General features: G+C 43.1%; 1 protein-coding gene across 1 annotated transcript in view; it reads right to left on the minus strand.

Annotated features, from left to right (window-relative positions):
- Positions 1 to 2,188: 2,188 nt before the first annotated feature.
- LOC141073762 (HLA class II histocompatibility antigen, DQ beta 2 chain-like) overlaps positions 2,189 to 12,966 on the minus strand; it is a 52,152-nt gene continuing 41,374 nt past the window's right edge. The window contains exons 5-7 of the mRNA XM_073561163.1: positions 8,676 to 8,789; positions 8,465 to 8,497; positions 2,189 to 5,045 (exon numbers count right to left, since the gene is read on the minus strand). Coding sequence (XP_073417264.1) covers positions 5,029 to 5,045; positions 8,465 to 8,497; positions 8,676 to 8,789 — 164 coding nt within the window. The 3' untranslated portion in view covers positions 2,189 to 5,028. The remainder of the gene's footprint in view (positions 5,046 to 8,464; positions 8,498 to 8,675; positions 8,790 to 12,966) is intronic.

A 12,966-nucleotide genomic window follows, 5' to 3' on the forward strand; every position in this document is an offset into this window, starting at 1 on the left:
CATTAATGTACTGAGTTACAGACTCCCTCTGGACACGGTGAAACAGTCGCATCCATAATGCCCCAACATTGGTGGGATCCCCATGCATCTGTTCCAGAATCTGTACCACCTTGTCCAGAGTATCCCATTCATGGGGGGGACGAAACAACACAGAACACCGAGCCTCACCATCCAAGGCCATCACAGCAATCTCCGCTTGCATAGCAAGGATCATAGGGTTCATCCTCTCAATGCTTTTAACCCGCTTGGTCCAGTCCCACAGCATTACATTATTCCCCATGAATTTTGGGAGCTTGCTGAGCATGGCTCCTAGCGGCAAGCTAGACCTCAGGGTACTCATGATAGATTGGTCTGCTGCCTCTGCGTTCGTGGACTGCATCCTGCCGACTACGCCAAATGTAAGCGGGTATGAGGATGCAGTAACGCAGGGATGTAGAGCAAGGGTTAACAAGAGTGCGGTTTAATTTATAGCACTAAACTCGCAGGGAGATAACAGGGGAATAACAGGGAGATAACAGGAAGGGGAAAAGCAAGTGAAAACAGTGTTATTGTGATACAACGCAACAGTCTTACTATCATATTCAACTTATTGTGATTTTGCTGTCTTTTAGTTGCGTGCGATCTGATGGATGTTGGAATGCTGGCGGAGGCTGACACTGCGTCTTCAGGCTTCCCCGCCCTACATATGGCCCCGCTTCTGGTGGCAACCGGTTTTGCCTGTTGAGCCCCTAGTCCATTAATCTGCAGAGCAGAAGTGTGAAGCTCTGCACAAGTCTCTATTTGGTGTGTGCTCTGCTGCGCACCCGCCGATAACTGGATACACACCCCACATCACTGCTCCTGGTGCTCGTTCCCCAGTGCACCCGTGCTGCGCAGCTTCGCTCGGCGCCCGATTTTCTGCGCGCCCACTGCTACTCGGGAGCCCTCACTGAACCTCTCCCGGGTCTCCGCTCCATGCGTCAGCTTACTTCGCAGAGCGCAGTCGGCCCCTACCTTCTCTTTCCTCTGGTGGGAACTCTCTGGCTTTTCCCGTGCTACACTACCTCTCATCCCCCTTCTTACCACGCCCCTTCTCTCCAGGTCATGGGTCCTGTCTGGCTGCATTTTCTTCTAATGTAGCGTGTGGCTACATAGAAATACATGTAGCCGCACGCTCCGGTCCCAGTGCCGGCGGCTGTGCCAGGTTTTCATGTGACAGACTCGCACGAGAATCGTGCAAGTCTCTCGCAAGTGAGTATGAGCCCTAAAGGTAACCCTCTGCAGAGCTCCCAAACAGAGACTGGAGTATCTGTCCATACGACCATAATAAGCCACACCCTCCATAGTGGTGTCCCTTATGGAAGAGTGGGCAGATAAAAGCCTTTATTTGCACACAAAAATTGTAAGGCTTGTTTTGAGTTTGTTAAAAGACATGTGGTAAACTCACCAAATGTAGCATCTGTCAGACAAACACCACGTTTTGGCTTTTTAAATAAAATGCCGTCTGACCATTGCCACTGAGGCTTGTCAGTTCAATATCAGAATTGATCAGCAAAAATCTCATATTTATGGCCAGATAGCAAACAGACTTATAAACTACAGGCTAAACTGCTTGGGGAAAAAACTAGTCCCATTGACGTTACAGGGAATTTATCAGATTTTTGCCTACTTATCTGAGAGTAGCATAATGTAGTTGCACAGACCTGGATTCCAGTGATGTATCACTTACTAGGCTGCTTGCGGAGTTTGATAAAAGTTTTCTCAGCAACAGATTAGCACTAGAGGACTAGTAAACGTGCTGCCAGGTTGTCAAACCCTGCCCCACCCCATCAATTGGCAGCTTTCTGCCTATGCAAAGTGTACACAGAAAGCAGCCAATCAGTGGTGTGGGTGGGTTATACCTAGCTCAGCAGAGAACTGCTAGTTCTGAAGCAGAAAAAAAAGTTATCAAAATTGCAGTAGCCAGAATAGTACATGATACATTGCTGGAATCAGGGTCTTTGCCTATACATCATGCTGCTCTCGGATGAGGTAGAATAAACTCGGTGATGTTCCTTTTTATATAAGTAGAGAACTTTAGATCAGACAGCGGAGGTCAGCATTGACAGCTGCATTCAAGTGCTGCACTTCCAAGTTTTCATTTTGACAAGCAACCATAGGCATAACAAAAAAAACACAACCTCTTATGAAAAAAATAATGTATCAGTACTTAATGGCCAAAACCAAGTTTATTTGGATCTTAAATGAAGCATTAAGCAGAAAACTCAAAACATACAGATGCAACTATATATTAAAAATCAATTTCAGCTGTAGCATATGAGTTATACAGGCAGCTTTCAATGAAGCAATCAGTTATTGATGTATGCATACAGACAGACATAGAAAATACTCAGACATTGCAATCGTCAAAGCTTCTAAGCTATTATACAAAATTAGCAAAAAAAGCACAATCAGCAAGCCCCAAGGTCTTATCAAAAATGTATGTAGCATGGACGAGTTTGACTTTTGTTCTTACTGCAGTGTATGAAAACTTGTGCAGCAGGCCTCTGTTATATTATAATGTGCATTGTGCTTTATTTATCAGCATCCTCCACAACTCCCTTACAATGCACACAGACACAGCAGTACCACAGCTCCACACAGGGGCCATTTATTCAGAGCCAAGGGTAGAATCAAATCATGTCCATTGAGATAAATAATCCCTTATGGCTCTGCATTATGGTCCAAGCACGGACTCGCTGCAGGTCTCCCAGACTGGTGTCAATATGAGGCTGTCAAATTTGTGTCGGGAGACCTGTGACCAGTCCATACATTCCCAGTAATATAGCAATGAAAAAAATAAGTTAGCCTGATATATATAAAAAACCACCCCCAGATCTAGAGGACATTATTTAGTAAAAGGCTTAAAATGACAACAATCTGAGAAATTGGAAAAACTTGAATTCCCGTTTGATAGCAAAACTGGTGACATTAATCTCAATGGATTAATAATAGAAAATGTCAGGGAAGATGACGTCATGAATTTCTAAACATGAATAGGAATGTGACCAAACTATGAGTAGTTATTTGACACAGTTTAGATTTTCTAATTTTCACATGATTATAAGACTGCTTTAAGGAAACTCCCTTATACATGAGCAAAATGTACAGTCACTTCAAGAACCGTAGCCATCTTCATGCAATGAGCCAGGTATTTGCTGGAGTTCTACGTCTGCCCCCACTGTGTGTGATTGGTAGTGGTCAGAAACCATAGACTGGCACAAAGGAGGCAGCGCTTGTAGTCAGGGAGGGTGGGCTGCTGTGGGAATGTTTTCAGTTGTGAGCTGACATGTTCTGTGCAGACTTTACAGTACAAATAATGGTCACCTTTTTCTATTGTTTCCGTTGGTCGTAGACTGGCACGGAGAAGAGTCCTTGTTCCAATCTACAGGAGCTTCTGACAAAATTAGAATATCATCAAAAAGTTAATTTATTTCAGTTCTTCAATACAAAACGTGAAACTCATTATATAGAGTTATTACACACAGAGTGATCTACCCCCATGATTGTGGAGCTACTGAAACAGACTAAGGGACTTTTATAAATGCTTAGGAAGACTTTGTAGGTGGTTTTTGTTAATTATTCTAATTTACTGAGATAATGACCTTTGGGTTTTCATTGACTGTAAAGCCCCCTTTACATTTAGCGATGCACCAGCGATCCCGACAACGATATGACGCGGTCAGGAATGCTGGTGCATCGCTAAATGGTCGCTAGTGAGCTGCCAAACAGTCAGATCTCACAGCGACGTAGCGAAGCAGCAGCGGTCGTTACTTACCTTTCAGACGCGGCAATGATGATGTCCTCCCGCCCGCGTCCACGCGTCGCTCGTCGGCGCCAGCAGAAACCCCAGCAGGAAGCGGCCGACAAGAAATGGACGTGGACGATCTCGCGCGATCAGTGATAGCTAGAGGGGGAGCCGGTCGGAGGTAAGTATCACACATAGTGATATCGCTAGCAATATCGCTGCTACGTCACAAAATCGGTGACGCTTTAGCGATATTGCTAGTGATTTCATTATGTGTAAAACCCCCTTAAGCCATAATCATCAACATTAACAGAAATAAACACGTGAAATAGATCACTCTGTTTGTAATGACTCTATATATGAGTTTCACTTTTTGTATTGAAGAACTGAAATACATTCACTTTTTGATGATATTCTAATTTAGTGAGAAGCACCTGTACATGTTGAATGATAATGATCACTGGACAGATGAATGTAACTACTTGTCAGGATAAAGAGCTTCAGCAATTTTCCTAACCATTGAATCCAAAATTGTAGGAAATTGTAAGCCTGGACTTTTACTAAAAAATTATGTCAAGTACGGCCAAACACTTTTCTGAAAAAGATTTCTTGGCACTGATTTATCTCCCGTACAACAACTTAGAAAATACATAGACAAGGTAACTGTTATTACTGCGGATCAACATGGGTCTGAATAGTGATAAAATGTGGTAGATCCTTTAAAATAGAGGATTCCCAGTGATGTTCGTCTGCTAAAATGACTCTTGTACTAATGTGCAAGTGACTCCAGTTGTAAAGACACGTGACCACTGCAGCCAATCACTGGCTGCAGAAGTGATGTGTCGTTCATCACCACGCTCGTTATTTGGTAATAGTGGTTACATGATGTCCCTATCAATAAGAACATGGTCAGAAAATGGCAGGAGACCTGGCTGTGGTGTGTAGGTGGATGGGCAGGAGATGATAATTTTTCTTTTTGGCAATGCTGAGTGGTTTTGTAAAAAATCTTTTCTTCAGAATGATCCAGATATGAAATATAAGGGAGCATTTAAAGGATGGAATTTCCATATTGTTATGTCAGCAATAGATCAATAAATGTATTTTCAGAAAGTAACAAATATATCATTGTGCTTTTATATTTCCCATTCTCTGCTTTGCATATAATGGTTGTATTTATTTCAATAGTCAATGTGGAGATTTCAGAATTTGCACAGCAAGAATAGAAGGTGGCCGTTCGTTTCTCAGACATTCTACAGTACTTCTTAAGTATGTATGAAATCTAAAAGAGAAATGTAAAAGAGGCAATTAGAGAATATCAGGATACTAAATGAAGCATTTACATACAATCCAAATAAGAGAACAATTTAAGGACACAGCCCTGGATCACAGAACAGAAGGTTAGTGGAAGGGGAAAATCACATTAACTGTTCTCCATATGGTAACCCAATGGTAAAGGAGATTTGCAAGAATATACATTGATAGCGCACCCATAGGACGGGGCAGAAGTGCTACATGCGCAATCTATGACGGGATGATGGAACTTACAGGAGACCCTTTGCACTGTCAATTAGTACGGATTTCAGGGGTGGGCCCTCAATCACATTAATGGCCTCTTTTAAGGATATGTCATCTATGTTGCCTTTCAAAAAACCTTTTTAAGAAGTGCAAACTAAGCAATTACTAAAAATGCAGAGGATAACTTATTGCTATGCCTTATTTTAAGCGTTTATGATTATGCTTATTTAATAAAATATTACAATAACTACGATTTTCTACTGGTGTGTATGAAATGTCAATAGTCTTCCTAATGTATCCTACAGATTGGTTGTGACTTACTATGTCCTTCCTTTGAGCTGGATATTGCGTTTATATAGATTCCCATTTGCTGTGTACCCATGTTTGGGACCCAGCCCTGCTCGGTCCTTATTCACATTGACGTCAATTTGAAACATGGTAAGGTTTTAATATTAGAGGTTAGGACAATCCCAAATTTGGGTACACCTTGACACTGGCGTGATGGCTTTTACACAATGACTGGGAGAATGGATGGCCCAGTGCCCCTGCATGTTTTCTTCTGCAGATCAGCACTCCTGACCTCCTGTGATGCTGAGCTGTGATGTGACACTCCGCCCACAGCCCAGTCACTCACTGGTGCATACCACTGGGTCACATCTCTGGGTTCCCAGTACCTGACGTGATGTCAGCGGATATCAGCGGCGGCTGCAGCCAGGGTCAAGTGATGCCGAGTGAGCGGCCAGCGATAGCGCCGCTGACAGGCAAGAATGGCAATAAGAGGTGTTATAAAAAAATACTTCTTTCTACTGTTTAAATCGATGGGGGTATTATTTATTGTAGTGAACAACCTCTTTAAGCTCAGAACACTGAAAATGGTCATGTGTTGCAGTACCCTATACATTAGGAGATCAGGAGTGCTGCTCTGCAGAAGAAAACATGCAGGGGCACTGGGCCATCCATTCTCTCAGTCACTGGGATTTACACTCACTGGCCACTTTATTAGGTACACCATGCTAGTAAGGGGTTGGACCCCCTTTTGCCTTCAGAACTGCCTCAATTCTTCGTGGCAGAGATTCAACAAGGTGCTGGAAGCATTCCTCAGAGATTTTGGACCATATTGACATGATGGCATCACACAGTTGGCGCAGATTTGTCGGCTGCACATCCCTGATGCGAATCTCCCGTTCCACCACATCCCAAAGATGCTCTATTGGATTGAGATCTGGTGACTGAGGAGGCCATTTGAGTACAGTAAACTCATTGTCATGTTCAAGAAACCAATCTGAGATGATTCGAGCTTTATGACATGGCGCATTATCCTGCTGAAAGTAGCCATCAGATGTTGGGTACATTGTGGTCATAAAGGGATGGACATGGTCAGCAACAATACTCAGGTAGGCTGTGGCGTTGCAACGATGCTCAATTGGTACCAAGGGGCCCAAAGAGTGCACAGAAAAAATTCCCCACACCATGACACCACCACCACCAGCCTGAACCGTTGATACAAGGCAGGATGGATCCATGCTTTCATGTTGTTTACGCCAAATTCTGACCCTACCATCCGAATGTCGCAGCAGAAATCGAGACTCATCAGACCAGGCAACGTTTTTCCAATCTTCTACTGTCCAATTTCGATGAGCTTGTGCAAATTGTAGCCTCAGTTTCCTGTTCTTAGCTGAGAGGAGTGGTACCCAGTGTGGTCTTCTGCTGCTGTAGCCCATCTGCCTCAAAGTTCGACGCACTGTGCGTTCAGAGATGCTCTTCTGCCTACCTTGGTTGTAACGGGTGGCAATTTGAGTCACTGTTGCCTTTCTATCAGCTCGAACCAGTCTGCCCATTCTCCTCTGACCTCTGGCATCAACATGGCATTTCCGGCCACAGAACTGCCGCTCACTGGATTTTTTTTCTTTTTCGGACCATTCTCTGTAAACCCTAGAGATGGTTGTGCGTGAAAATCCCAGTAGATCAGCAGTTTCTGAAATTCTCAGACCAGCCCTTCTGGCACCAACAATCATGCCACGTTCAAAGGCACTCAAATCACCTTTCTTCCCCATACTGATGCTCGGTTTGAACTGCAGGAGATTGTCTTGACCATGTCTACATGCCTAAATGCACTGAGTTGCCGCCATGTGATTGGCTGATTAGAAATTAAGTCTTAACACACAGTTGGACAGGTGTACCTAATAAAGTGGCCAGTGAGTGTATAAGTGTTACCAGACTGGTAAGTGACATTGTAGCCATATGCTGACATATACAAAGGGGTGGTCCAAAATCCACAGTCATTTTCATCATAAGTCCCTATTTATTTAGTGCCATAATCTAAACTATTTTCTAATATATTTGAATTAAAAAATCCTACCTACTGCTGATCTTAGCCGGCAACAGAGAGCGCGCTGTCACGGTGCACACCTTGCATGGACTAGCCCAGCTCTTAAAACAAGCATCACTGATGACACTTCGCTTCAGGGCGGGGGCAGCGGCTGTAACAGTGACCTCAGCCTCTGCCCCCCGATGACGCTATATTTGAGTATCCCAGGATGCATTGGGGATTCTCAAATGAAGCATCATAAACAAGGAAGTGAAAAAAAACAGAGAATATCAGTTAGAAAGTGTAGCTAGGGAATTCTTAATTCAAGTATATTAGAAAATAGCTTACATTATCACACTCAATAGATGGGGATTTAGGATGACAATTACTTTGTACTTGTGACCACCCCTTAAGGCTATGTGCACACGCTGCGGATTGGTCTGCGGATTTGTATCTGCGGAACCGCAGGTAAAAAGACCTGCAGTTTTACCTGCAGATTAGGCTGCGGTTTTCCCCTGCGGTTTATCACCTCTACAATGGAGGAGATGGTAAACCGCAGCGGAATCCGCAGAAAAGAATGACATGTCAATTCTTTCTGCAGATTCAAAACCGCAGCTTTTCCGCAGTTAAAAATCCGCAGCATGTGCACAGCAGAATATAAATCCCATAGGATAACATGCTACTGTACACTGTCTGCAGAACTGCTGCGGATCCGCAGTGGCCAAAATCGCAGCAGATCCGCAGCAAAAACCGCAGCGTGTGCACATAGCCTAATGATGGGAATTTCAATTTATCCATATATGAGAACTAATACAAAAGTCAGTTTGCTTTGTCTACTATATAGATTAGTACAGATCTAAAACTTCTAAACTTACGTTCGCTTTGTGGTCCACGAAGTGAGGTTTCAACTGAAAAGGAAACAAAAATTAGGAGAAATTTTTAAAGGGATAAATCAGGGGATGAGACTTCTGTAAAGTGCAGGAGAAAAGTCATAAATCACTTGTACAGCACATTGGCTTACATTGACAATTCACATGAAATAACAGTGAGACTTCAGGCATCACTGACGGGATAATCTGTGATTACCTTTTCGTCCTCTCATGTAGATCACAATACCAGCAATCAGAAAAATTCCTCCCAAGACAAATCCACCAATTCCAGTTGCCATTTTATTTTTTGCAGAGTCTGAAATCTCTGGATCTATAAGAAAAAAAAAAAAAAAACAATTTATATGAATACTTTTTTATCTATAGAAAGATCATTTTGCTACATGAAAAATAATGGGACACAAAACATTGCACCAAATGCAGATTAATGTAGATAAATGTAAGGTCATGCAATTGCTTAAAAACAAAAAAACAATTAGCCATGTATTAGTAAAACACTGGGTAAAACAGTCACTGCAAAAGACTTGGGTGGACAGCAAACTAAACTTTAGTGGCCAGTGTCAGGCAGCTGCTGCCAAGGCTCATAAAATAATGGGAGGCATTAAAAGAGGCATAGATGTACATGACAAGAACATAGCTTCCTCTGTACAGGTCACTGGTGCAGCCGCACTTATATACTGGGTACAGTTCTGGGCTCCAGTGTACAATAAGGACAGAGCTGAACATAAGGGGTCCTGGGTTCAAATCCCACCAAGGACAACATCTGCAAGGAGTTTGTATGTTCTCCCCGTGTTTGTGTGGGTTTCCTCCGGGCACTCCGGTTTCCTCCCACATTCCAAAGACATACTGATAGGGAATTTAGATTGTGAGCCCCATCGGGGACAGTTCCAATAATGTCTGTAAAACACTGTGGAATTAATGGCACTATATAAATGAGTAAACTAAATAAACTAGAGCTGGTGCAGACCAAAGTGACCAAGGGGATTAAGTGAATGGATGACCTCAGAAAACGGGTTATCAGACTGACGTTTATTCAGTTTGGACAAAATGCCTTACATTACATCTAATTACAGATATATGAATGGAGAGTACAGAGATTTGTATAATGATCTTTTACACCTACTCCTAAAGACCCCTATGCCTGTCATGACAATATTCCTATGAAAAACAATCTGTGACTGGAGTTTATAGAAGACGGTGATTTTTATTGTATACTGTTGAGTTGCTGTATATATCACAATTAATCAGTTAATCGCAAGATCAAGTTCCCTAAGGAAGCCACTAAATACTGGAAAGAGTGAAAAAAAATAAAAGTTTGAATTCCCCTCCTCTTTTCCCAACATTAAAAATAAAGAACTAAAAAATACAAAAAAATGCACATTACATGGTATTATTGTGCCCATAAAAGTCAGAAAAAAAAATCAAAATATTAACCCAATAGGTAAACCGCTAGTGATGAGCGAAGGTGCTCAGATAAGGTGTTATCTGAGCAGGCTCTAGTGCTAATAGACTGTCTTCTGTGTGCTCTAAAGGCCCCGTCACACTAAGCGACTTACCAGCGATCCCGACACCGATATCAAGGTGTCAGGATCGCTGGTAAGTCGCTATGTGATCGCTGGTGAGCTGTCACACAGACAGCTTCACCAGCGATCAGCACAGCGATGCCGAGCGCCCGGCATCGCTGGCCATCCTGTAAAAAATAGAATCAAAATAAAAAATATAGTTATTCTCACCTTCCGACGTCCCGTTCAGCCATCCTGCCTCTCTCCACGCTCCGGTCCCAGTGATCCTTTGCACGAATGACCGCGAGATGTCACAGTCTCGCGGGATAACAAAATCTCGCGGTCATTCGTGCAAAGGATCACTGGGACCGGAGCGTGGAGAGAGGCGGGATGGCTGAACAGGACGTCGGAAGGTGAGAATAACTATATTTTTTATTTTTTTTATTAATTTTTTACACCTGATCGCTGGTCTCCCGCTGTCACACACAGCGATGCGTGCTGGTCAGCGGGAGACCAGCGACCAAAGAAATGTCCAGAGATTTCTTGCAGCGATCAGCGATACCGGCAGGGGGGTTGCTCGCTGATCGCTGTCACACACAGCGATCTCGCTGGTGAGATCGCTGTTACGTCACAAAAGTTGTGACTCAGCAGCGATCTCGCTACCGAGATTGCTTAGCGAGACGGGGCCTTTATACTATGTTCACATCGCCACGGCTGCATGTCTCACAACTGGTTGACAACCGCAACACATGCATAGATTGCCTGATTGTTAGGCAATCCATGCATGTGTAGCAGCTGTTAAACATCACGGCCACTTGAACAAATTATTTGAGCACGCTGAAGATACTCTATTAGCACACGAACATGCTCAGATAACACCTTATCTGAGCACATTCGCTCTCTACTATAAACATAATGAGAGAAAAAAAAATTGAAATGCCAGAATTGTTGTTTTTCAATTGGCTCAATGCTGAAAAAAAAACCAATGAGAACGTAAAGGGAAGTGTCCAAGGTTGTACATGTATATAAGCATTTGCAACATATGTACCATATGTACTATATATATATATATATATATATATATATATATATATATATATATATATACACACACATACAGTGGGGCAAGAAAGTATTTAGTCAGTCAGCAATAGTGCAAGTTCCACCACTTAAAGAGATGAGAGGCGTCTGTAATTTACATCATAGGTAGACCTCAACTATGGTCCTGGAGTGGCCTAGCCAGTCTCCAGATCTCAACCCTATAGAAAACCTTTGGAGGGAGTTGAAAGTCCGTGTTGCCAAGCGAAAAGCCAAAAACATCACTGCTCTAGAGGAGATCTGCATGGAGGAATGGGCCAACATACCAACAACAGTGTGTGGCAACCTTGTGAAGACTTACAGAAAACGTTTGACCTCTGTCATTGCCAACAAAGGATATATCACAAAGTATTGAGATGAAATTTTGTTTCTGACCAAATACTTATTTTCCACCATAATATGCAAATAAAATGAAAAAAAACCAGACAATGTGATTTTCTGGATTTTTTTTTCTCAGTTTGTCTCCCATAGTTGAGGTCTACCTATGATGTAAATTACAGACGCCTCTCATCTTTTTAAGTGGTGGAACTTGCACTATTGCTGACTGACTAAATACTTTTTTGCGTGTGTGTGTATGTATATATATATATATATATATATATATATATATATATATATATATATATATATATATATATAACGCCCCCCACGTCTCCCTAGGTGTTCCTCCACACACAAATGTATGCCACCATATTATCCCAATCCCCATGTCACCCATATGTCCATATATTAATGTCCCCATGCTTTGGCTAAGATATGCCAAGGACAAGAAAATTAAGGCATATCAAAAGAAGATGGACAGATATCCATCTGTTGTCTGTGGCTGTATGCTGACATGGTTAATTACCATGTCAGGAGATAGCCTCAGATTGATAGGACAAAAGGATCAAAAAGATCCTTTGTCCAGGCAGTGGCCACTGGTTGCAGAAGTCCAGACGCCAGCGCTGATATAATCATATCAGTGCGGGCGCCCGATACTTCAATGTGCCCTGCCGCCAGGGTGTACATGGGTGCATGTGCCCGGTCGCAGCAACGACCCTTTGCCGCACCCACACTTGTGCCCTGCATGTACATGTGCAGGAGGCAGGTGTGGCCACACAGGAGCGCTCCTCTCTTTCCTTCCCTGCCTGCCCCAACCTGACCTGCTGCTGTCCCCCCCTCTCCAGCACCATGTGTCTAGTATCTATAGCCCCTCTGTATCCAGTTCCAGACCCACGTGTACAGTGTCCATTTTAGGACATGATCATAGGACATGATCATATATCAAAGTCAAACATCAAAAATACTCTGATACCTGATTCTCATACCCGACTCTGATACATGATTCTGATACTTGAGTCTGACACCCGAGTCTGTCCATTTTAGGACATCTAAAAAGTGTCCATTTTTGGACATGATCATATCATCTGTCTGATAACTGATTCTGATACCTGACTCTGATACCAGACACAACAGCTTGCAAGCGCGGGTGGTAAGCTTTCTGTTGCAGCCATTGCAAGGTCTTTTTTGTTCCGAAGTGGGCCCCTTTTTCGTGAGCCTCCCGAGCCAGTACGTGAAGTTGGGCTCCTGGCGTAACCACCTGCCAAACCGTCATTGAGGTTATTTGTGATGTTATTTTACGGTACAATAACCTCTTCCATTGTCGTAGCATCAGCGACAGGTCTTGAGTCAAATTTTGTCGTTGAGAGTCAGTGGGTAATTGGCCAGCGGCGACCCACGTCCTGAGAAGGCCAACTTCTTCGTCTTCTTTTTGTTGTTGCATCCACTTATCCCGGGATTGTTCCAATATGCCCCTTGGGGTCGCGGGGGAAGATATTTTTTGATTGGCAGTTGTGAGCACGGCAGCAGTGAGAGCAAACGGTATTTCCTCTCCTTCTAATTCTTTGTCTC

The sequence above is a fragment of the Dendrobates tinctorius genome, unplaced genomic scaffold, assembly GCF_039654945.1.
Source record: "Dendrobates tinctorius isolate UK_male_01 unplaced genomic scaffold, ASM3965494v1 ptg000315l, whole genome shotgun sequence".
Lineage (NCBI taxonomy): Eukaryota > Metazoa > Chordata > Amphibia > Anura > Dendrobatidae > Dendrobates > Dendrobates tinctorius.